This window comes from Neovison vison, chromosome 11 (assembly GCF_020171115.1).
Source record: "Neovison vison isolate M4711 chromosome 11, ASM_NN_V1, whole genome shotgun sequence".
NCBI lineage: Eukaryota > Metazoa > Chordata > Mammalia > Carnivora > Mustelidae > Neogale > Neogale vison.
The window spans coordinates 119,860,781-119,886,581 of NC_058101.1; the positions used below are offsets into that span (position 1 = coordinate 119,860,781).

A 25,801-nucleotide genomic window follows, 5' to 3' on the forward strand; every position below is an offset into this window, starting at 1 on the left:
ATCATAGGATAATCTGCTTAGGGAGGTTATACCTGAGATTCTATAATGAGAGAATTTCACAGCAGGTATTCCTGCAATAAATTTCTCCCTACCTATCAGCTTCCTTCTTCTGATACAGAGAATCCGAATGCAGTTGCTGTGAGACTACACTCTACGTTCAGTGGATATCTGAGTCAGGAATACCTGCCTTCAAAAACGTTGTTACATTTCTTTCTTTCTTTCTTTCTTTCTTTCTTTTTTTTTAAAAAAAATTATTATTTATTTATTTATTTTCAGAAAAACAGTATTCATTATTTTTTCACCACACCCAGTGCTCCATGCAAGCCGTGCCCTCTATAATACCCACTTTATTTATTTTTAAGATTTTATTTATTTGACAAAGAGAGACACAACGAGAGAGGGAACACAAGCAGGGGGAGTGGGAGAGGGAGAAGCAGGCTTCCCACGGAGCAGAGACCCGATGCGGGGCTCGATCCCAGGACTCTGGGATCATGACCCGAACTGAAGGCAGATGCTTGATGACTGAGCCACCCAGGTGCCCCAACACTGTTACATTTAAGTAAAATAATTTGAGATTCTTCTCCACCCATGGGTTGTACTGTGGGAGCACTCTGTTAGAGAATTTGTGAATAACCCCAGAATTCATAGATTTGCCTCAACCCTGTCCTGTTAGCAGAGACTCACAGTAGAGGGCGGAGAGTCTCTTAGAGTCCACTTAGAAGTCATCTGAAATACATATCATGTTTGTTCTTTTCATGAAGTGATTCCTGTCCAGCTTGCCAAGCAGAGCAATGAAGTAAGCGAGAACATCTTCAGCAAACACTTCAGGAAGATAACTAAGGCCCCAAATATACAGATAACTTTCCTCTTCTCACAGTAAACATGTTCAGCTCTTTTTTTTTTTTAAAGATTTTTATTTTATTTATTTATCAGAGAGAGAGAGGGAGAGAGAGTGAGCACAGGCAGACAGAATGGCAGGCAGAGGCAGAGGGAGAAGCAGGCTCCCTGCTGAGCAAGGAGCCCGATGTGGGACTCGATCCCAGGACGCTGGGATCATGACCTGAGCTGAAGGCAGCTGCTTAACCAACTGAGCCACCCAGGCGTCCCAAACATGTTCAGCTCTTAACACACTTGTCTGAAATTAACACTTTGGTGGGGTCTGGCATTAACCATGACTAGAAGTAAGTATTATTTGGATAGTATGTTGACAGAGTGGGACTTGGTCCCCTTTAGGAACATTAACCACATGCTAGCACAGTTTGCCATTTAATTCTCCATCAATTCTGTGTAGTAGGCGATGTTGAAGCACTGTTGAAGTTCCCACAGGGAGATTCTTCCCCAGAAAATCTTAGAGGCTGGAGCCCCAGCTCTGCTGAGAGGTTAATGAATGCTGTAGAGGTTCAGGGCTTTTATTCTCTGCCCTGTTTCAAAAAAAAAAAAAAAAAATTGCTCTGATTCACTAACATCGGGCAATTACTGCTGTGACTCTAAGTCTGAAAACTTTTAACTGTTATTTGAGTGAATGAATTCTAACTCTGAACCCACGTCTCCACAATTTAGTGGGAAAATTCTTCTCAGCCATCAATAGGGCTACCTCTGAGAGTTAACACCAAAATCAAAGAGGCTTACCATGTCTTGGGGTAAACAGGAAAGACTTCTCTAATTGTCAACTCATGGTACTCTGTGGTACTAAACTAACAACTTGATGTCAGATGGTTTTCTCTTTTGTGGGGTAGGGAAATTCTGACTGTTGGCAAGGAACCAGCCCTCGTTGGACACACCATAAAGCCTTCCTGAGCCCTCGGTATCACCCTGGGAGCCTCGCCATGGGATGACTAGGACTCACTGGCCTTCCCCAGCCCCTTAGAGAATACTCCCAGGCTTGCCTTCAAAAACACTCTTCCCCATCCCTGTCCCCAAGCCACAGAGTCTCTCTTGCCAGGTACCTGCTTTTTAATGGAAATGAGGATTAGAAAGAGTGAGGAATCAGGTCAAGGCAAAGGGTTAAAACTGACTCTTAGTAGGTCCTCAACACCAGCTTGGCTAGTGTGTGAATAACTAATAAGGATTTTGCTGTGGGGAAGGGGGCAATTATGAAGAGCTTCCTCTCCCAGGCTGGGTGATAGATTGACTCCCTTGAAGAATTCTGTGTGGTAGACATCGTTCTTCCCATTTTATAGCCCAAAGAGATTCAACAAATTTAACCTTAAATCACACAGCTACTCAGAGGTCAAGATGAGGCACTGGGTGTGGTGCATAAACGATGAATTTTGGAACACTGAAAAGAAATAAAATTATATAAATGAGGGGCGCCTGGGTGGCTGAGTGGGTGAAGCCTCTGCCTTTGACTCAGATCATGATCTCAGGGTCCTGAGATCGAGCCCCACATTGGGCGCTCTGCTCAGTGGGAAGCCTGCTTCCTCCTCTCTCTCTGCCTGCCTCTCTGCCTACTTGTGATCTCTGTCTGTCAAAGAAATAAAATCTTTTTTTAAAAATTATATAAATGAAAGAAAAATGAATGCAAGTTTGCTGACCTCACTATTCCAGCATCAGGGGACTTCTTGGAGAGGTGAACTATCACCCTAAACCCTCTCTACTTCCTTTTACCCAAGCTTTTCTTGGTATTCAAACAATATTAGCCAATGATAATCTCTGACTGAAGCTCGTTCATCTAGGAATTACTTTAAAGTGGAACAAAATGTTACATGCAGATACCCAAGTATTCTACCTGAAAAAAGTCTAGCCTGGAATGGCCCAATATCACAACAGTCTAAAGTTTCCTGAAATTAAAATGCTGAGCCTGAAAATACTGGGATAGTCTTGATCTGCCCTGGACATCACACCCTTCCCCAAAATACATACGAATTCCCACTTGACCATAGATCCAAACTGACCACTCAAGTTTTTTTTATTTTTTCTCTCTCATTTCTTTCTTTTTTCTTTTTTAATTGGTATAGGGATGACTAGACAATCTGGGGATAGAGAGAGATATCCCTTTTACTTTTACAGTCTTCCCTATAATTACAAGTGGCCTGGTATGGCCAAAAGAGCCCTGGGCACTCTAATTCAAGCTAGCCATGCTGGAACCTCCATTTCCTCATCTGCAAAAGGACTGAATTAGACTGTATGATCTCCTCCACTATCTCCAGTTCCAATTACATAAATGTCTTATAAACAATACACACAAAATCTAGCATCTTCTCTAGACCCTCCGTGTTCCCTGACAGAGACTACCAAGTGTCCAAGCTAAAAACCTAGAATTACACCTGCCTTCTTCCCCTGGCTCACCTTCATCCTTCACCTCACCCAAATCCTCTAACCTCTGGCACATAACATTCAATATTGGTCATCATTGCCACATTTCCAGCCTGAATCTCTCCTCTGAATGCCAAACACTATAAGCAATCCCCTTCTTGATGTCTTTGCAGGTATGACCAACAGACCTTTCACTCCATGATTTCTGAAACTGAGCAGGTGTCCCAAACCTATTCCAAAACTGATGGTGACCCAAACCTATTCCAAACCCCACTATTCCAGTTGCTCAGGCCAAAAAACTTAGTGTGACCCTTGACTCCCTCCCCATTCATTACAAAAGCAGTTCTGTTTGCTCTACCTTGAGAATATGTCCAGAATTTTATCACCTCTTATTACCCACCCCCTGCCGCCATCACCTCCTGTTCCCCACCGGCCCCCCCCCGTGCAGCAGCCCAAATAATTCTTCATTAAAAACACAAAAATTGTTAAAATAGGCTCTATGCCCAGTGTGGAGCCCAATGTGGAGCTTGAACTCAGGACTCTGAGATTAAGACCTGAGCTGAGATCAGGAGTTGGACACTTAGCTGACTGAGCCACGTAGGCATCCCCAGAATGAGTCTTTAAAATATGAGATCATGTCATGCTTCAGCTCAAAATCCCCTATTAGCTTCACCTAAAACTTAAAGCTAAAGTCCTTACCATGAATTAGAAAGCCATATGTAATCCAGTCTTCTTACCCAACCTTACTACCTGCCTTAGAGTTCTTCAGAGAAACAGAACCAGTAGGAGATTTCATATACATATATACATACTTAAAAGGAGGGATAATATTTCAAGGAATTGAAGAATTGGCTCACATTATTGAGGGAGGCGAGCAACTCTGAAACCTGTGGGAGGCTGGCAGGCTAGAAACTCTTGGGCAAAAGTTGATCCTACAGTCTTAAGGCAGAATTTCTTCCGACTCAGGGTGTCTTAGTCAGTTCAGGCTGTTACAGCACAATACCAAAGACCAGCTGTATTTTAAGCAACTCAAATTTTCCTCCCAGTTCTAAAGGCTGGGAGTTCCAAAATCAAGCCACCAGGACTTAGCATCTGGGGAAAGCCTGCCTCCTGTTTCACAGCCAACCAGCCTGTCTTCTTGCTGTGTCCTCACATGGCAAAAGGGACAAGGTTGCTGTCTGGGATCTCTCTTACAAGAATCCTAACCATTAGCTTGAACTAATCATCTTAGCATACCATTACTTTGAGGATTAAGTTTCAATATACAAACGTTCAGTCTACAGCACAGACTCCTCCTAGTCCTTGGATGTTCCATGATCTCTCACCTCCCAGTGACTCTACACGCATTTTTCTGTATCTGGAACATCCTTCCCCTTATGACCACCCCTTACCCACTCCCCCGTTAGGTCCCATTTATGGCTCAGCTCCGACCCTCCCCCCATCCTCAGGTCTGGTGATGCTCACAGAGCACCTTACATTTAGGACCTTCATAGCCCTTTGTACCTGGTAGAGAGTAAAGAGGCAAGAGATTTCTCTCCTAAGGAAATGGGGAGCCAGAAAACAGAGGTGATCACTGTGTAATGCTTCAATGGTATATGAAAGATGGGATAGCAAACAGGAGTGGGGAGGAAAAGGCTTTCGCAGAATATTTTTACAATGGTAGAGAACAGAAAGTAGTTGAAAGCCAAAGAGACAAGTCCTGTAGGCAGGAAGAAGTTGGAATTGATAGGGAAAGAATAATCAGAGGAACAAGGAAAGAAATATTGAGACGTACACTCTAGAGATCAAGACCCTCTCTTTGCTACTATAAGGAAAGAAGTTGGATTGATATGCAGAGGTGAAGCAAGGGGTTTCATAAATTAAAAATACACTGAGAATGGCCACAGTCGCCAAACTGTGGAAACAACCAAGATGCCCTTCAAAGGACGAATGGATAAGGAAGATGGGGTCCATATACACTATGGAGTATTATGCCTCCATCAGAAAGGATGAATACCCAACTTTTGTAGCAACATGGACGGGACTGGAAGAGATTATGCTGAGTGAAAGAAGTCAAGCAGAGAGAGTCAATTATCATATGGTTTCACTTATTTGTGGAGCATAACAAATAACACAGAGGACATGGAGAGATAGAGAGGAGAAGGGAGTTGAGGGAAATTGGAAGGGGAGGTGAACCATGAGAGACTATGGACTCTGAAAAACAACCTGAGCGTTTTGAAGGGGTGGGGGGTGGGAGGTTGGGGTACCAGGTGGTGGGTATTGGAGAGGGCACGGATTGCATGGAGCACTGGGTGTGGTGCAGAAACAATGAATTCTGTTACACTGAAAAGAAATAAACAACAACAACAAAAAAAGATATATGCTGAGTCTGAACATGGAGCTTGTTTGGATAGAAACTAGGCTCTGGGGCACCTGGGGTCATGAACCCAGAATCCTGGGATAGAGCCCAGTCAGGCTCCCTGCTCTCAGTGGGGAGTCTGCTGTTCTCTGTCCCTCTGCCCCTCCCCACTGCTTGTGCACTCGCTCACTCTCAAATAAATATATAAAATCTTAAAAAAAAAAAAAAAAGACAAACTAGGTTTAGGAGCCTTAAGAAATTTATAAGACATTTAAGATTACCTAATACTGCTTTATCAGTTTGGCAATCACAGAACCTTTGACGATGTACTAATGAGCTCTCCAGAAAGGAGGGAAGAAGTATTTATTTGAAGAGATTTTTTAAAAATTATTTTAATTGACATATAATGTATTATTTGCCCCAGGGGTACAGGTCTGTGAATCATCGGTCTTACACATTTCATAGCACTCAGCATAGCACAGACCCTCCCCAATGCCCATAACCCGGCCACTCTATCCATCTCCCCCACACCCTAGCAGCCCTCAGTTCCTTTTGTGAGATTAAGAGTCTCTTATGGTTTGTCTCCTTCCCGCTCCCATCTTGTTTCATTTTTTTCCCTCCCTACCCACCGTGACCCCCCACCCACCTCTCGAATTCCTCATATCAGAGAGATCGTATGATAATTGTCTTTCTCTGATTGACTTATTTTGCTCAGCATAATACCCTTTACTTCCATCCACGGCATTGCAAATGGCAAGATTTGGGGTGTTTGTTGGCTGCTAGTATTCCATTGCATATATATACTACATTATTTGAAGAGATCATATTCCTCAACTTGAACATGGCAGATTACTATATTTAGACTAAGCAAACAATGGATTATAGTAATGTACATAAATCCTCTTTCTCATTTCATGGTCTCCAAAGAAAGAATGGTATTTCCTCATAACCAAGGTTCCAAACTCTCTGTCCCTGTGTATTTGACTAATTTAGGTCATTTAAGTGAGGTCATGCAATATTTGTCCTTTTGTGGCCCTCATTTCACCTAGCATATTCGGAAGGTTCATGAATGTTTTAGCGTGTATCAGAAATGCATTCATTTTTAGAAAGGAATAATATGCCCGTGTATATTTCCAATACATTTTGTTTATCCATTCATCTGTTCACGGACACCTGAGTTGTTTCTACTCTGGGGGTGTTGGAAGACATACCACTTTTATTGCTTCTCGGCCTTTTGGCTAAGACCAAGTGCAAGTCGTACCACTTTTTTTTTTTTAATATTTTATTTATTTATTTGAGAGAGAGACAGTGAGAGAGAGCATGAGCGAGGAGAAGGTCAGAGGGAGAAGCAGACTCCCCGTGGAGCTGGGAGCCTGATGCGGAACTCGATCCCAGGACTCCAGGATCATGACCTGACCTGAGGGCAGTCGCTTAACCAACTGAGCCACCCGGGCGCCCTCAAGTCGTACCACCTTTAAGTGCAGTCTTGGCTCCTGAGCTAATGCTCATTCCCATAGCATCACAGAGGGAACTGATTGCTTTATAGAACCTCCAATCTCCTCCAAACTTAAAAGGTTTTCAGAGAAATTAGCACCTCCTGTAAAATAAGTAGTTCACAGAAATATTGATGCTGAGCTTTCCTGAATAAATGAATCACACTAGGGTTGGTTGGCCCATATTTAAGTCTCCTAAAGATAATATCTCTCCTTTCCCCTTTTCATTCAATTAAACACAAACATACACACACACACACACACAGACTGGTTTACAGAGAGATACCAAGAGATGAGCAAAACACCATTAGCTGATGCGCTCTCTCTGGAATTATTTCTAGAGGGGCAACTTCTCTGTGCAACATAGCACACAACTGCTTCTCGGTAAGCCAGTCCAAAGAACACTTCTTCCAGGATTCCATGTCCCTGTGCCAAGCTTTCAGTAACAATTGCATCACTTCCAAACTCAGGTGTTTCCAATCTACTAGAACACGTGGACAAAGCCTGCAGCAAATCTGGCTTACTTCTGCCAGTCCTATCCACACTTGGAGCACAGCTCTTCTCGGGAGCTCTGTGGAGAGGGTGGCTCTCTGCTGGCGTTAGAGGAGGACAGAGCCAGAGGAGAAGACTACAGAGCAGCGCCATGAATATTATCCTGGATCTCCTCCTGCTCCTGCTCACCATTATCTACTCCTACTTGGAGGCAATGGTGAAGGTTTTCTTTCCCCGAAGGAGAAAATCGGTGGCTGGGGAGATCGTTCTCATTACAGGAGCCGGGCATGGAATCGGGAGGTGGACTGCATATGAATTTGCAAAACGGAAGAGCCGACTGGTTCTGTGGGATATTAATAAGGTAACGCACTCACGTGCCCATCTTTTGAAGTCACAAGTAAGACATATGTTGTAAAAATTATTTCACTTAGCAACTGCTTACGTTTGTATTTTTCTTTTTCATTGTTTAATAAACTCTCCAGTGCCATATTCTACATATGTATTGGGATGGTTTGACAAAGGGAACATAATTGAGAACTAAGCAGTGATTTTTTTTTTTTTTAATGCCATGATATCTGGCATGGTTGATAACATGGACTCAGAGCCAGGCTACTTCCAGGCTTTCCCGTTTCCTTTTTTTTTTTTTTTAAGATTTTATTTATTTATTTGAGAGAGAGAGAGAGCGCAAACATGAGCAGGGGGAAGGGTTGGGAGAGGGAGAAGCAGGCACCCCGCTGAGCAAGGAGTCCAGTGCGGAACTCAATCCTAAGACACTGGGACCATGACTTGAGCTGAAGACAGATGCTTAACCAACTGAGCCTCCCAGGTGCCGTTTCCTTCTCTTTGAGATTTTTTTTTTTTTAGATTTTTTTAAAATTTTATTTGACACAGAGAGAGATCACAAATAGGCAGAGAGGCAGGCAGAGAGAGAGGAGGAAGCAGGCTCCCTGCTGAGCAGAGAGCCCAACGTGGGGCTCCATCCCAGGACCCTGAGATCATGACCTGAGCTGAAGGCAGAGGCTTTAACCCACTGAGCCACCCAGGTTCCCCTAGGAATGATTTTTACATTGTTAAAAGCATGTCAAAGAAGGCAAAAACCAAATAAAGAAACAAAGAAGAACGTATGATAGAATCTCTTAGTGCCTTCCCTCACATGCACACCATCCTAAAATATTTACTCTGGCAATTTGCACAATAGTTTGTGGATTCCTGGGCAAGAAGATTAAACAAGTGAATGCTCGGCCATAGTAAACATTAGTCATGTTAAATAAAATCCACAACCAGTGAGTCGGGCTTTCTCTTGAGCATTCATATTTTTCTTGTACTGTTATTTGTAAACACCATATTAGTTACTCAAAACTGAAATAACTGAAATTTCGTATCATTTCCCCTAAACTTGTGAATTCTGGTAAGGCCATGAAAATATACACAGAAAAATGTTGCAGGATTTTAAGATTAAAAAAACTGTAAAGTTTTTTTAAGAATCAGGTTTTCCACAAATCACAGTGAGATCTTAACTGCCATCGTATTACTACTCTCTGATGTTCTTTGCTATCATGTCCAGTTGGCCCCTGCTTCTTAAAGCCTTCAGAAATGTCACTTGGGGGCACCTGGCTAACTCAGTCGATGGAGCACGTGACTCTTGATCTTGGGGTTCTAAGTCCAAGCCCCACACTGAGGGTAGAGATTACTTAAAAGTAAAATCTTTAAAAAGAAAGGTCACTTGAACTTAGAAAAGTAGTTCTTCTCTGGTTCTTTCCAGACACTAAGGATACTATACAAGGAAAAGTTGACACACTTCTATGTAACAGACCCAGGCATTTAATAGATGAGTTGATGTACATGAAAGTGATTTGGCTTCGGTTTGGTCCTTGAAGAGATTCCAGTGCAGTCTTTAGAAGAGGACAAGAATTTAAATTGAGAAAACTTGTCTGCTGTTCTCAAGCACTCATCAAAAGAAAGAGAACTAAGTATAAATCCATGAAAAAGACTTGATAAAATCTAACCTTTGGATCTTTCCAGATGTGTGTTTTGGGGGAGAGAATTCACACTTAATTACATTTTTAAAGTTCCAGTGACAAAAAAAAAAAAAATTGACTTATTTAAGATTCTGCCTGAAGGACGAGTTGCCTCACCTCACCGGATTTCTTTGAATCCTTGAATTTTATGGTTAAACATTAAAGGTATTAAACGATTCACTCCTGGGCTGCAAATGTAACTCAGGTCTTCTTTACCTGTGGAAGGTCCCAACTCCCTTTTTGTTATGGCTGGCTTCTTTTGCCTGACCTAATGAATCATCTTAGCAGTTTCCCTCACTCAATCTGAACTGTTGCTCTAGGAAAACTCTGGAAAGTGGAGTAAACAACCCAAGCTGGAGTTGAAGTTAAAGCAACTATTTTGCTTTCGAAAAGACAGGACATTACATTTTGTAGTTCTATAGCTCGGTTGTAAGACTGACAAATTTTTAATTCTTCAATCAAAGCCTCTGAGGAAAGCTCTGGTGACCAGTGCTCTCTACTGACCGTGAATCTAGAGACAAGAGAATGCATGGTGGTTCCTGTAACTGGGCAATGAGCAGGCTACCAACTGAAGCCGAAATTGGGGAAAGAGCACCTGTCCTCCTTTACTCCTCTGCAACTCCCAAAACACTATGAGGGGACGTTGACCATGACTACATGTCCTAATTTCTGTTCAGGTCTCTTCTTTGGGATTCCAGGCTACTGCTCTGGGGCTTAGCCTGAAGTATTGGAATATGAAGGACCCCAGGGAGACAGGGCTGGCTAAGGGAACCCACCTGTCATTCATTCAGGGACTGTCCCCCCCCCCCCGCCCCGCCCCAGCTACAGCCACACAACTAACAACCCGTTGTGAGAAAAGGGCTTTGAGGTGTCCTTGCCTCTTAATCACAAAAAGTCTATAAATTGTGAGAGGAAAAAGTGGAATTTTTAAAACCTTATAATCTTAATAAAATCAATAGAAGTCAAAACTTGAAAAGAATTCTAATTTCTCAGAAATGTAGGTCGAGAAACAACAGGACAATTTTATTTTAGGAAGAAGGTCTTTGAATTCAGGCTGAAAATAAGTTTCTCCCTCTCCATGTCCTAGAATAGTTAAAAGTTACTACAAAGTTACTACATTTGCAAACTTGAGGAGACTATCCAGGGCTCTCCCCTATTTTCACTCCGGAACACTGGCACACAAGATTATATCCTCAAGAGTAGTTTTTCTCCCTATAAAAGTCTTCCTCAAATAAGGATCCTTCTTTCTCCTTCCCTCCTAGATGGTTCAATTAGAATCCTGGAGAAAACTATGACAGGCAGAGGCATAGACTTTAAAATTACCATCGTTTAGAATTGCTTGCCTATCTATTATATGGTTGGTGCTCAATAAATATATGTAAAATGAAAAGCTGAGTTTCCTTTTCTCGTGTCCTCCAACATCTCCATTGATGACCCCACCAAGAGCAACATCTTTCAAGCGTGTTCTAGCTGTGAGAGTGGTCTGCTTTTAGAGAAACTGCCTCCTGGAGAACCCTCTAACCCAAGATAAAAAGCTAGAAAAATGTGAAGGATTCCCCCCACACACACTTTGACAAAGAACGGCTGTTGAGAATAAAGCCAAACAAGGTGAAAACACGTGACGGGTGGGAGCACTGGCTGGCAGAAAAGCCAGGTAAAATCTCTTTGCACATTAGGCAAGCAGCGTCTCTCCTGAAACTTTCTTACAAACGAGGAGGCATTTTGGACATGAATTTTAATCTTTAGAGACATTTCTTCTCCAGCTCTTTCTCTCCCACTCTTGTCCCCTAACTGACCTACATCTTTCTGCATTTACCCTTTCCGATTGCAGCGCGGTGTTGAGGAAACAGCAGACGAATGCAGAAAACTGGGGGCCACAGCCCATGCCTATGTGGTGGACTGCGGTAACCGAGACGACATTTATAACTCTGTGAAGCAGGTGAGACTTCAGATGACACATTTCTTCAAGTGATTTTGTAGCCATTGACATGGAAAATGTAAAGTGTCGTTCTGGTGGCCTGATTCAATTACAACTGAGGAGGCTGTGAAGAAGGAAGGACATATATTATCTCCTTGCATAGAATCCACTCACTCTGGCTATTCCTACTGTTAAATATTAGGGTCAATTTCTTTGTGCTCAGAAGTTTGAGCAGTGGTGTGGAGTGACAGAGAAGAGTTTTATCCCCAGGAGAAAGGATCACTTTCTAGTTTCGTTTTAGTCCTATTACTTTGGCACTAATTCCTTTTTTTATCTGCAGTTTTTTTCTCTGAGGGATTTTATTTATGATGCTGGTAACCTAGCCTTCTATAGAAAATGTGATGTTAATAATATGACAATGTTTAAAAGAGTAGATATCAAATACAGTGAACTGAGCACACTGATAAATGACTGTAGGCTTTAATCTCCCCAATAACCCTATTGACCTCATTTGACTCATAAGCAAACTGAGGTTCAGAGGGGTTAGGCTGTCCATGGTCACATGACTAGTAGGTGGTAGGACCAAGATTACTTAGATGTGGAAAAAATTTTCTCCTAGCTTTATGACAGTGTTTCCTTGACATTCACTTTTTTTGTTGTTGTTGTTAAGATTTACTTATTTATTTGACAGAGATCACAAGTAGGCAGAGAGGCAGGCGGGGGTGGGGGGTTTGCCAGGGGAAGCAGGCTCCCTGCTAAGCAGAGAGCCCGATGTGGGGCTCGATCGCAGGACCCTGAGATCATGACCTGAGCCGAAGGCAGAGGCTCCACCCACTGAGCCACACAGGCGCCGGACATCCACTTTTTGACTCAAGTTTTTGTCCTGCCTGAACTCTGAGAGACCTGATGGAGTGCAATAAAGAATCTAAACCCTGAATGACTTCAGCCCTGAAACTTTGTTTCTTTTCTTTTTTTCAAAACTTTGAGTTTCTGTAACACATCCAGTGAATGTGTTTTGTTTTTTTTTTTTCCATTTCAAAGGTAAAGAAAGAAGTGGGAGATGTGACCATCCTGGTGAATAATGCCGGGACAATATATCCAGCTGACCTTCTTAGTACCAAGGATGAAGAGATCACCAAAACTTTTGAGGTCAACATCCTGGGACATTTTTGGGTGAGTGTGAGAAAACTTTCTGAGGTGTGGATATCTCACACTCCTCGTTAGGTGTAGTTAAGTTCACACCTTTATATTTGCCTTAAATCAAGAATAACCAAATTAATTTGAGTGGGAGAGTCTCTGACAGAAAGGCATGGAGTTTGAAGGGACACAACTTACCAGAATGTAGGCTAGTTGGTCGGTCTTATACACCAGAACCTAACACAAAACCTGACCTGGATGGACCAGGTGCTCAATATATTTGTGGAGCTTTGCTAAGGGTTGTCAATGTACATCTTTTCAGTGCTTTAGAGGAAATGTATATGATATACATTCATTTGTGACCTCATACCATGGAATTTTAGAACTGAAAGGACAACGTAAATCACTACTTGAATGTATATAGGGGTTAGGAACTTCACTGCACGAGACTCAGACAAGCTCTAGATCCATGACAAAGTTAGATATATGGCTCTACAGACCTCTTATAATTGGTTATCAGAAGACCAGAAGGGGTGCCTGGATGGCTCAATCGTTAAGCAGCTGCCTTTGGCTCAGGTCATGATCCCAGGGTTCTGGGATCGAGCCCCGCACTGGGCTCCCTACTCAGCGGAAAGCCTGCTTCACCCCCCCCCACTCCCCCTACTTGTGTACCCTCTCTCGCTGTGTCTGTCAAATAAATAAAATCTTAGGGGGGAAAAAAAAAAGGGAAACTGAACTATGAGTTTGTAGAAAGCATTTACATGGATTTATCTTCCAGTGCCCCAATATTAAGTCTAGAGCCTAGAGCAAATCTGGATTCTGGAAGAGAAGGAAGAGATGTGTCCCCCCTGCATCTGCCCAGACCCCACACATGCTAGTGAGGATTGATTATTATGCCCACCAAACTACATAGGGACCTCATGTGTTAGTTATCTATAGCTGCATAGCACATTATATCAAAATTTAATGGCTTAGAGCAACAATAAATGTTTGTTTTTGTTTCAGAGTTTGTGGGTCAGAAATTTGGGAGTGGCTTGGCTTGGCAGTTCTGGCTGTGAGAATTTGCTATAGAGTCCGTAGAGTGTGTTTATTTTGTAAAATACTGATACTTCTCACAAAACAGCAAAAGCTTTTTGGAGACAAAGAATGGCTTTCTGTTTCCTGTAACATCAACATATAATACACAATGTCACAAATAGGGAGATACTAAATATAATCATAATAGACCATGATTGTGGATAGGACAAAACTCAGCTTTTTCTACTTAACTTGATACAGTAACACAAGGTTTCAATTCTTCTAATTAGAATGATAAAGCTCCAAACCAAAAAGAAAAAAAGAAAAGATTACCATAGGGGATATTTTTAGTTCTGAAAACACTAAATTTTCCCCTTGATATTATTCAGTTGACCTATCCATAAAAGAGATATTTGATTCCTTCTGAAGGGACAAGAGAGGAATTTTATTTTTAGGATTTTTGTTTATTGGGGCACCTGGGTGGCTTAGTCGGTTAGGTGTCTCCCTTTGGCTCAGGTCATGATCCCAAGGTCCAGAGACCCCAACTGGGCTCCCTGCTCAGCAGGGAACCTGCTTCTCCTTCTGCCTCTCACCCTACTCATTCTCTGTCTCTGTCTCTCTCTCTCTCTCTCTCCCTCTCTCAAATAAATAAAACCTTTAAAAAAGATTTTTTAAATGTATTTATTTAGAGAGAGAGGGAAAGAGAGTGTACAGGAGCCCACAAGCACAGGGAGAGGCAGTGGGAGAGGGAGAGAAAGAATCTCGAGCACTCTCTGCACTGAGCCTAGAACCCAACAAGGGCTCCATCTCGTGACCCTGAGATCGTGATCTGAGCCAAAATCAGGAGTCAGACACTTAACTGACCGAGCCTCCCAGGTCCCCCAAGGAAGAAGGGGGCATATTAAAATGAGTTCTTAGCATGTGATATTTAGTACACAGCCCTCAATGCCAACTTAAACAAATACATTTCAATCTTTTTCATTTCTGTCATTTACATAGAAGTGATCATGGAATATCAACACGTATTTCACTTCATCTTTAAAGTTGTCTCAAATGTTATTTTTTCTTAAAAAGAAAACTACCTAATTTAGAAACCTAATACCTGTGCCATGTTTGTTTGTTTTTTTCTTTCTGCAATGATCTTTAAGATCACAAAAGCACTTCTTCCACCCATGATGAAGAGAAATCATGGCCACATTGTCACAGTGGCTTCAGTGTGTGGCCACGGAGTGATTCCTTATCTTATCCCATATTGGTAAGTGATATTTTCCAGCAGTGACATATATATATATATATATTGCTATTGTTGCTAAGTAAGAAATTGGTACACTCAGAATTCTGTAAAATCATGTTAAGAAAATGTAGATGAAAACTGATGACCAAGTGGAAGATTTAGGACGTTGGCTTCTACTTGTTCTCAAACCAAATCAGCGTTGCCTTCTTACAGAAAGCTAGTAATAATGGTGGGTTATTCTCTTGCAGTGCCAGCAAATTTGCTGCCGTTGGCTTCCATAGAGCTCTGACATCAGAACTTGAAACCTTGGGGAAAACTGGAATCAAAACCTCATGTCTCTGCCCAGTTTTTGTGAATACTGGGTTCACCAAAAACCCAAGCACAAGGTGAGGTCGAAGTCAAGTTATGATGAGAATATGGCATGAGAAATTGATATGAAATCTGTACAAGAAATCTTTAGGTGGATCAACTGAGGAAAATATGGAAAAAATGAAAAAGGAAAAATGTTTCTTCTTAATATTGAACTGCCTTTAAGTTTTCAGTTTAAAATTAGATGAATAAAGGGGGAAAGTGCATTGAAGACTAGCAGGAGTGACCAGCTGCCAATGAGTTAGGCAATGGGGTGTTTATTTGAGTCCAGGTGAAAGGTTCAACACACTCAGGTGCCAAGAGGGAATGAGAGGGGGGTGGGACAGGCTGGAGAGGTGTGCTCAGAGATGTCTAGAGTGTCCTCTCTAGAAGCCCCACCCCTAAAATGGATATTATGTAACATCCCCCTTGCCCATTCATGGTTTATCCTCCTCGGACTATGGAAAGATACAAGTATACACCCCCTTTCCATCTTCCAAGGTGCTAGCGTGAAGTACTCCAACATTTTTCAAACTGCTCTGATCCTAAGAATCCTCACCTGGGTTTCCATAGGAAATAAATGTTCTGTGAGTCTTCCTTAGAGATTCTGACTGAGATGAGCTCCAAGAATGAGACGTTTTGCTTTGCTTTGCTTTACAAGCATACCTATACCTACCAGGTAAGTCTGGAGACCGGTTTGGAGAACACTCATGTATTCATCATTTGATCACCATTACCTCCTTGTCCTCCATGAAAATGCAAATGCTCCTAGGAGCAGCAACAAATTGAGCCCCTAACCCTTTTATCAAGATGAATTTCTATGAGAACTTTATCTCTGGTACGGGGGCATTTGAAACCATAAGAGAGGAGAAAATGGTCCAGGGTGGGGGGGAGCAGAAAGGTAAGGAGATAGTCCCTAATATTCAGATACTCTCACAGATTTGCCTCGATTCTGGTATATATTCTGCTGCAGGTTAACAAAAGACACAAAGCTTGCTCATCTGAAGCCAGTTTGGTACTAAAGGGGAACTAGTCCTCAATAGATTCCTTCACAAGAGCTAACAAATTCTTCTTAAAACTTAGCCTCCTTTGAAGCCACTGACTTAAAGCTCCGGATTAGCTGTGTGGCCCCTGGAGCTGTGGTCCCCTGCAGGCAGGGCAGTTTTTAATAGTGCTAGACCACAGGCACTTATCAAGTACACAGTATTTAACTAAATACTGTGGTATGACTGGGACTCTGGACTCTGTTTGCTTAAACAGAAAATTGGGCCAAATAAAACCCTCTTGGTAAGCATTCAGGACTAGTGTGCCAAGAGTACCAGGTCCACCGGTGGGGAAGACAGGGTAGATGAAAAGAGTAAGGCTAATGCGACCCCAGAGGGTGTGGAGGCCTGAGAGGGACCCTTAGGGGCTGATAGGCAATGCTGAAGATTGACGAAGAAAGCTGGATTCCGAATCCCCTTGGCAAAGGCTAAAATATTTATATAATAATATCAGGCTTGGCTCAGACACTGGGTAAGAGAAACCAGGTAGGAAAACTCAAGGAGGGAAGAGGCAGAACCCAATAATTTAGAAAGGTATTGATTTATATTACTCTGTGCTGACTTGCTACTTAATGCCACGGAAACCTCCATCCCATAATAATCTGGAGTAAATCCACAGAACATGTCAGGAAAAGAAGTTACAATTTAGCTCTTCTACCTTTTTCCATTCAGCCTGTGCCCAGACTTCTTAGTTTTGATGTAACACTTTCAGTCCATTTATATTTTAATTTCTTGTCATCATCTTGCACTAGTGGATCTTCCATTCTGAGCCTGTGGTTATAAATGCTTCTCAGGAACTCATGTACACAGTCTTCAGTATGTACAAGGTCACGCCTCCAGAATGCAGTATACTTCCTGTGTGCGTCTTGAACTCTCATTAAATTATAACATAGGCAGTTCAGAGGTGGACCGCAAGAATTAGATGCCTTCAAAATAATCCAGTTTTGGGACGCCTGGGTGGCTCAGTCAGTGGAGCAGCAACCTTCGGCTCAGGTCATGATCCCAGGGTCCTGGGTTCGAGTCCCACATCCAGCTCTGATCAGGAGAGAAGCTGCTTCTCCCTCTGCCTTCTCAGCCTGCTGCTTGTACATGTTCACGCTCTCTCTCTCTCTCACAAATAAATAAAATCTCAAAAGAACAACAATAATCCAGCTTTATGGGATAACTCCAGTAGAAATAAATTATGCTTAGCAATAGCCTTATATCCCAGAAGCCCTGAAGAAAGATGTCAGATATTTCCCTTCTGTCCCCAAAATAATCGTACCCACTACTCTTCCTTGCCTGGAACGTCTTCACCTCTATCATCTAATTCCTCTTCATCACTTGATAAATTTTTTAAAGATCTGTTTATTTATTAGAGAGCATGAACAGAAGGGGCAGAGGGAGAAGGAGAGAGAAAACCCTCCAGCAGACTCCCTGCTGAGAGTAGAGCCCATTACGAGGCTCCATCTTAGGACCATGAGATCATGACCTGAGCAGAAACCGAGAGTTGGAGGCTTAACTAACTGAGCCACCCGCCGCCCCTCCACCCTTTTGATATTTTGAGGGAGTGAGCCATTAAACATGCCCAGTGGATGGGAAAGTTTAAGATTGTGATAACAAAACGTCCCCATGTCATGTGTTGGGCAGGTGGGAGCAGGTGGCATTTCTTCAGTGAATCCTAGAACCTTTTAAATCCTAATTTGGTATCATGATAAGTTAAATTTCCTGTCTTTGATAATTAAAGCAACAACAACAAAAATAACCAACGTTTTTTCTTCTTATCACAGATTGTGGCCTCTCTTGGAGACAGATACAGTTGCAAGAAGCTTGATAGACGGAATACTTACCAATAAGAAGATGATTTTTGTTCCATCGTATTTCAATATCTATATAATACTGGACAAGTAAGTACAGCACAAAACATCTAAAATGCTAAAAACACCAATAGAGCTGTCATTATGATGAAGAGTATTTCAGCTGTGAAAGTTGCTGTGGAAACCCCCTTCCAGGCCTAGGGAGAACAGTTAAGTTTTCTCTGTTACAGCCTTATTCAGTACCCCCCAAAAAGAATGATTCATTTTCTCTACCACATCTACCATCCCACTTTAATCTTTGCTAGAGACCATTCCAACTGAAGGAAAAACAGTTTAAAGAAAATGCAATATAGCTGAAAATAAAGGGTCTATTTATTTATTTTTTTTTTAAGATTTTATTTATTTATTTGACAGAGAGAGATCACAAGTAGATGGAGAGGCAGGCAGAGAGAGAGAGAGAAGCAGGCTCCCTGCTGAGCAGACAGCCCGATGCGGGACTTGATCCCAGGATCCTGAGATCATGACCTGAGCCGAAGGCAGTGGCTTAACCCACTGAGCCACCCAGGCGCCCCTAAAGGGTCTATTTAAAAGCCTACTGGAGGGTGCCTGGGTGGCTCAGTGGGTTAAGCCGCTGCCTTTGACTCAGGTCATTGTTCTCAGGGTCCTGGGATCAAGTTCCGCATCGGGCTCTCTGCTCAGCAGGGAGCCTGCTTCCTCCTCTCTCTCTCTGCCTGCCTCTCTGCCTACTTGTGATCTCTCTCTGTCAAACAAATAAATAAAATCTTTTAAAAAAATAAATAAATAAAAGCCTACTGGAGTTTAGATGGAAGTTGCATTGAATCTATTGATCAACCAGGGAAGAATTGACATTAACAATAGTGAGTTTTCCAATCCAAGAAAACAAAGAACATAAAATATCTTTCCTATTTTTTCTCTTACCTTCTTTAATATCTCTACACAACATTTTATCATTTTCAGCATACGATCTTACACACCTTTTATCAGATGCATCCCAAAATTTTAATATTTTTGATGCTATTGCAAATGGCATTAAAAAATTTTCCTATTTCCCATTGTTTGTTACTAATATGTGTTTGATTTTTGCATTTTGATCTTGTATTTAGCAAACTTGCAAAATTCATTTCTAGTAGTTTTTGTAGATTTTAACAGATTTTTTTTACAGATTATTTTAGATGATCATATTGTCTGCAAATAAAGGCATTTATTTCTTCTTTTCCAATCCATATGGATTTTGTTTCTTATTGCACTGGCTAGAACTTTACATGCAATTTCAGATAGAATTGGTGAAAGCATACATCCAAGTATTCCTCTCAAGCTTAAGAGAAGAGTATTAAGTATTTCACAATTAAGTATAACATTAGCTGTAGATAGTTTTTTCATAGATGCTTTTTATCATGTTTAGGAAGTTCCCTTCTATTCTATTACTATTTTGATGAGAGTTTTTATCAAATGCTTTTACTAACTGTATTAAGATCATATTTTCTTTCAGTTTCATTTCCATTTGTTGATATGGTACATTTTGCTGATTAAATTTAAAGAATAAATTACCCCTCCATTGTAATGTATTTGTCTGATTTTGTATCAGTATAATATTGACCTCATAGAATGAGTTGGAAAGTATACTCTCCTCTTCCCTTTTCCAAAAGAGCTTCTGTGGGATTGGCATTATTTTTTCTTTAAACTTTGGTAGAATTCACTAGTGAAGCCACCTGGGCCTATTTTCTTTGTAGAAAAGTTTTAACTACAACCCAATTTCTTTAAAACCTATAGGGCTATTCAGGGTACTTATTTGTTCTTGGTAATGTGTGTCCTTTAGGGAACTTGTCCATTTCATCTAAGTTGTCAAATTTATTGGAATAAATTTATTCATAATCTTCCCTTATTGTATTTTTAATATATTTAGAACATCTCATTCCTGATATTGGTAATTTGTTGTATTTTTTATTTTTTATTCTCTTCAGTCTATCTAGTGGTTTATCGATTTATTGATTTTTTTCCAAAGAACTAGTATTTGGTTTATTTTTTTTAAAGGTTTTATTTATTTGACAGATCACAAGTAGGCAGAGAGGCAGGCAAAGAGAGAGAGAGGGAAGCAAGCTCCCTACTGAGTAGAGAGCCCAACGCGGGGCTTAATCCCAGGACCCTGAGATCATAATCTGAGCTGAAGGCAGAGGCTTAACCCACTGAGCCACCAAGGTGCCCCAATTTTTTTATGTATTTTTTTTAATTTTTTGTATGTTCTATTTCACTAACTTCTGATTCTTATTATTTCTTTTATGATGACTATTTTCCATTTAATTTTCCCTTCTTTTTCTAGTTAGCATGGAAACTGAGTTCATCTATTTTTTTTCTAGTATAGGCACTTAATGCTATAAAGTTCCCATGTGTACTATTTTCAATTCTGTCTCTCAATTTCTAACATATTATGTTTTCATTTATAGTCTGTTCAGAATACTTTCTGATTTCCCTTTTGTATCATGGATTGCTTAGAAATGCAATTTTTAGTTTCTACCTTTTGGAAATTTTCCTGGTTTCTAATTTAATTACTTTTTAATGATATATTTTAAATTTATTGAGACAAGGTTAAGTTTGGAAAATGGTTTATTTTGGTAAGTGTTCCATGTGTACCCAAAAAGAATGAATAGAGTATTCCTTATTGTTGAGTGTTCTATAAATGTCAGCTTAGATCAAATTGATAGTGTTGTTTTCTGACTATTTTATTAATTATTGAAAGGAATCTCAATCTTTAACTATAATTATGAATTTGTCTATTTTCTTTGCTTTTCATATTTGCCTCCTGTGTTTTGAAGTTCTGTTATTATGTGCATAGAGGATTATTATGTCCTCTGGATGAATGAGCTACTCATGTTGGAAATAACCTTATTTATCCCTGGAAATATACTTTGTTGTGAAATCTACTGATATTAATACAGCCACTTCAGCTTCTTTTTTTTTTTAAGATTTTATTTATTTAATTGACAGACAGAGATCACAAGTAGGCAGAGGCAGGCAGAGAGAGAGGAGGAAGCAGGCTCCCTGCTGAGCAGAGAGTCCGATGTGGGGCTCGATCCCAGGACTCTGAGATCATGACCTGAGTCGAAGGCAGAGGCTTTAACCCACTGAGCCACCCAGGGGCCCCCACTTCAGCTTCTTTAGATTAATGTTCTTAATATATCTTATTCTTTTCTTTTACTCTTAACCTATTTATCTCCTTATATTTGAGATGTGTTTTTGTAGGCAGTATATAGGTTTTTTTTAAATCCAATTTGGCAATCTATGCCTTTTAATTGGGGATATTTAGACTCTTTACATTTAATATGAATATTGACATAGTTAGATTTTTTTTTTAAGATTTTATTTATTTATTTGACAGAGAGAAATCACAAGTAGATGGAGAGGCAGGCAGAGAGAGAGAGAGAGAGAAGCAGGCTCCCTCCTGAGCAGAGAGCCCGATGTGGGACTCGATCCCAGGACCCTGAGATCATGACCTGAGCCGAAGGCAGCGGCCCAACCCACTGAGCCACCCAGGCGCCCGACATAGTTAGATTTAAATCTAGGTGTAAAGCTTGCTATTTGTTTTCTATTAATCCCATTTATTCTTTGTTCCTTTTTCTCTTTTTCTGCCTCCTTTTGGTTTAGTTGAATATTTTCATGTTTCTGTTTTATTTCATCTTTTGGCTTACTAACTATAATTCTTTGTTTTGTTACTTTAGTTATTGCTTTAGAATCCATAGTATGTGTCTTTAACTTATCACAGTCAATCTTCAAATGATATTATACCACTTTCTGTATAGTCTAAGAACCTTACAATAGCATACTTCTATCTTTCCCCTCTGACTTATGCTATGATTGTCATACATTTTAATTCTACATATGTTAAAAGACATACATTATGTAAGTTTTTGTTTGTTTAGACAGTCAATATCTTTTTAAAGAGATTTAAATAACCAGGTAAATTCTTAAATGTTATCCATGTGGTTAACATTTCTGGTGCTCTTCATTCATTTGTGTAGATCCAGACTTCTACTGGGTTTCATTTTCCCTCTGCCCGAAGAGTATCCTTTAACACTTTCTCAGAGAAGTTCTGCTGGTTGTGAATTCTTCTGCTTTGTGTATGTTTAACAAATTCTTTATTTTGTCCTAAGCTTTGAAAGATATATTTACTGAGTATAGAATTCTAGGTTGGTAGTTTTTTGTTTTTCAGTACTTAAATGACATTCTCTGTCACCTCTATGATTTCCGTATCATCTCTGCTGGAGGCTGCTCTAACGAAAGCAAAGATTGTTTTTAAAGGAATACAATATGATAAAGTGATTAAGAATGAAGGCTCCACCTAAGATGAAAAACCACTTTACCACTTAGAGTGTTTTGACCATGGATGAGTTATTTAACCTCTGTGGCCTCAGGTTTTCCATATAGAAAATGCAGATGGTGTTAATACCTCCTTTCTAAGCATACCCTAATAATCCCAGAAGACAAGTGAAGCCCCTGCCATTAAAAACAACAACTACAACAACAATGCAGAAGTCATATATTAAAGGCTTAGGAAGCAGAACTTGCATAACATTCTAGGAAAAAGGGCATCTGGATGGCTCAGTCTGTAGAGCATGCAGCTCTTGATCTTGGGATTGTGAGTTCAAACCCAACAGTGGGTGGAGAGATTACTTAAAAATTAAAGAAAATCTTTAAAATATGCTAAGAAGAGATAGGAATATTTACCCAGAGGAGATAATCTCAGCTTTCTTTTGAAGGACAGTTTATGATCGACTAAAATTGTATCAATGAGAAGATAACAATGCTAACTTCACGAGGCCTTGGGTCATTTTGAAAGCAATCCACATAGGGGTACCTGGGTGGCTCAGTGGGTTAAAGCCTCTGCCTTTGGCTCAGGTCATGATTTCAGGGTCCTGGGATCGAGCCCCGCATTGGGCTCTCTGCTCAGCGGGGGAGCCTCTTTCCCTCTCACTCTCTGCCTGCCTCTCTGCCTACTTGTGATCTCTCTCTGTCAAATAAATAAATAAAATCTTAAAAAAAAAAAAAAGCAATCCACATAAACAGTGCTACCTTGGAATGGAACAATCCAAGAATGGGGACAAACTTCATTGCTACATCAATTTCAATCTTTCATTTTAGCTTAAATAGACTAACTTAAGTTAGCATAGCCTCAGCCTCATGGTAACATCATCTCAAGGGTTGACTAAAGGTCTTGTTGCTAAGCAAATGTAAGAAAGGAGTTTCATGGGATTCCTCCTCTCTTGGGGCTCAAAACGGGTCATGTTAATGTTGAAAGAAATCAAAATCATAGCATATTTTCTTATGAACAAGATACTAAGCATAGTCATCCTGTCAGGTTTGGAGAACAGGTATCCTTGTACAAGAAACAAGAGTCTCAAAATCTTTGGTATTATTGTGGAATTGTCATGATGGTTACGCAGCAACAGGGACTTACCGTTTACCTTCTTCACATATTCCTTTTACAGAGATAGACGATGTTGTGAGCAGATGCAGTTACTAGCAAGGAGGTTTCTTTGTGAGAATAGTTAAATAGTTATACTTGTCTTTCTCCCAGCCAGAACTTCCCTGCCCCTTTGCTTATTCTATCCATCCAACCCCAGGCAAGGATGTAAATCTCGCATTAGTCAACACCAAAATGATTTTCTATATGACTTTCTTTGCAGAATGTGTTATACCTTCCTTCTTAAATTCACACATATGCTCTTCCTTTCATCTGTCTACTCAAATCTTACTCATCCTTGAACACTTTTGAAGTTTTCCTTAGCTATTCTAACCCACATGAATTCTACTCACAGTTATAGCCCTTAATTAGAAAAGGCTGGTATTTCTCGTTCATTGCCTCCTCTTAGCCTCTTAGCTCAGCAATAAGCTGCTTAGGCCATAGCTGAGTACCTTGGTCTACCTTCTTATAAGGTATGTAACAGATAGTAAATATTTAAGGAGAAGTGAAGGGATGTAGGTTCGGCAGTCCTTCTGTGAATGCTTCCTATCAGGATTCATTGACAGTTTCAGCAATAAGTCCAGCCCTTCAGTTTCACATCTTTATCATATAAAATCTCCTTTAGTATTTCTTTAATATGAGAAGGTTTTAAGAGTAGTATATGTCAGTGCTTTCTTTATATGTCCACAGTATTTGAACTACGAGTATTAAAAGACACACACACACACAAAAGAGAGAGGGGTAGATGTGAAGGGGAAAAGGAGGAACACAGGAAAACTAAATGCAAACCAGATAATTCTCCGTAAATTTTAACGGACAACAAAAAAGAACTCCCCTGTCAAAAATTTTTTAATTGAGAATTTTTCATCTTTTTTTTTATACAGATTTCTTCCTGAACGAGCCTTGGCGGCTATAAATCATTTACAGAACATTCAATTTGAAGCAGTGATTGGCCACAAAACCAAAATGAAATGAATAACTGAGCTCCAGCCAGAGATGTATGCACCTTAACAATGTAAATCTAAGTTTAGAATCAATGCATCAAAGCTTAATTTCACATTTTTTTTCAATTCTGTTAATATTAAAAACATTGGTTTGACATTAGCAGCGCTCAAATGAACGAGACTAATTACCTGTCTTTCTCAAGAATATTAATGTAGCTCTAACAAATCCATTTTTCATCCCATGCCTCTTAAAAAACTTCTGTGCTTACATACACATACTCAAAAAGCCACTCTTGTTAAGATACTTTATTTCTTTTCTTTCTGCTTGGAGGGGAACAAGGCTACCTCCCTGAGTGTAAATACAAAGCAAACTTAATTTACACAGGAAAGGCCTAAGACCTTGTCAACACTTATGCCCTGTGAGCTAGCAGTTAGAGATGAAGTTTAAGAAGCCGGTAGTCCTCCAAAGGACAAAGAGGTTAGTTCTATGAAATTCAACATTTGGAAGCTTTCTCTAGCTTCTCCCATTTCATCAACCCCAAACAGTGCAACAGTATTCTGTAGTTTCTTGCTTGATTCTGTCCTTTATATAGTTCTTATGTCCACCAGGAGTAGACACTCTATACTTTCTGCCTTTTTCATAACCTCTTAAAATACTGTGCCATACAAAAGGTGACCCTCTCTTGAATCTCAGGATATCTGAAATTTTAACCCCATGATAACTTCCTTCTTTGTAGATTGTGCTTTCACATATCATTGGTACCAGAGATGTTTAGATAGTTTTGAGCTTCAAAAATAAAAACTAACAAAGGAGTTAGGCTGACTACCTAATACTAGACAGTGGATCTAAGAGATGAAAAGAGTGGTCTCTTTTTTAAATAGAAAAAAAAAATCTGATTCCCACTACATCAAGAGTAATCTTATTTCAGGGTTTTTCTCATATATAATAGACTGCTTTTACATCAACTATCTGCCTGTTTTTATTAAAAATGATAGATTAAAAACCAATCATTAATAAAAATGTCTTATAAACAAATGACAAGTATGTTGTGCTTTTAAAAAATAACCTCTTGGGTGCCTGGGTGGCTCAGTTGGCTAAGCAACTGCCTTTGGCTCAGGTCATGATCCTGGAGTCCTGGGATGGAGTCCCACATCAGGCTCCCTGCTCACCATGGAGTCTCCTTCTCCCACTGACCTCTCTCCTCTCATGCTTTCTCTCTCTCATTCTCTCTCAAATAAATAAGTTAAATCTTTTTAAAAATAAATAAATAAATAATAACCTCTTGTGGTTA

General features: G+C 40.3%; 1 protein-coding gene across 1 annotated transcript; it reads left to right on the plus strand.

Annotated features, from left to right (window-relative positions):
- Positions 1-7,595: 7,595 nt before the first annotated feature.
- On the plus strand, positions 7,596-25,545 carry HSD17B13 (hydroxysteroid 17-beta dehydrogenase 13). The gene is made up of 7 exons (XM_044224566.1): positions 7,596-7,939; positions 11,428-11,535; positions 12,556-12,687; positions 14,817-14,923; positions 15,151-15,288; positions 18,063-18,179; positions 24,450-25,545. Exons 1-7 carry the CDS (start codon positions 7,730-7,732, stop codon positions 24,538-24,540), a joined length of 903 nt encoding a protein of 300 aa, XP_044080501.1. The 5' UTR covers positions 7,596-7,729; the 3' UTR covers positions 24,541-25,545.
- The last annotated feature ends 256 nt before the right edge of the window (positions 25,546-25,801 follow it).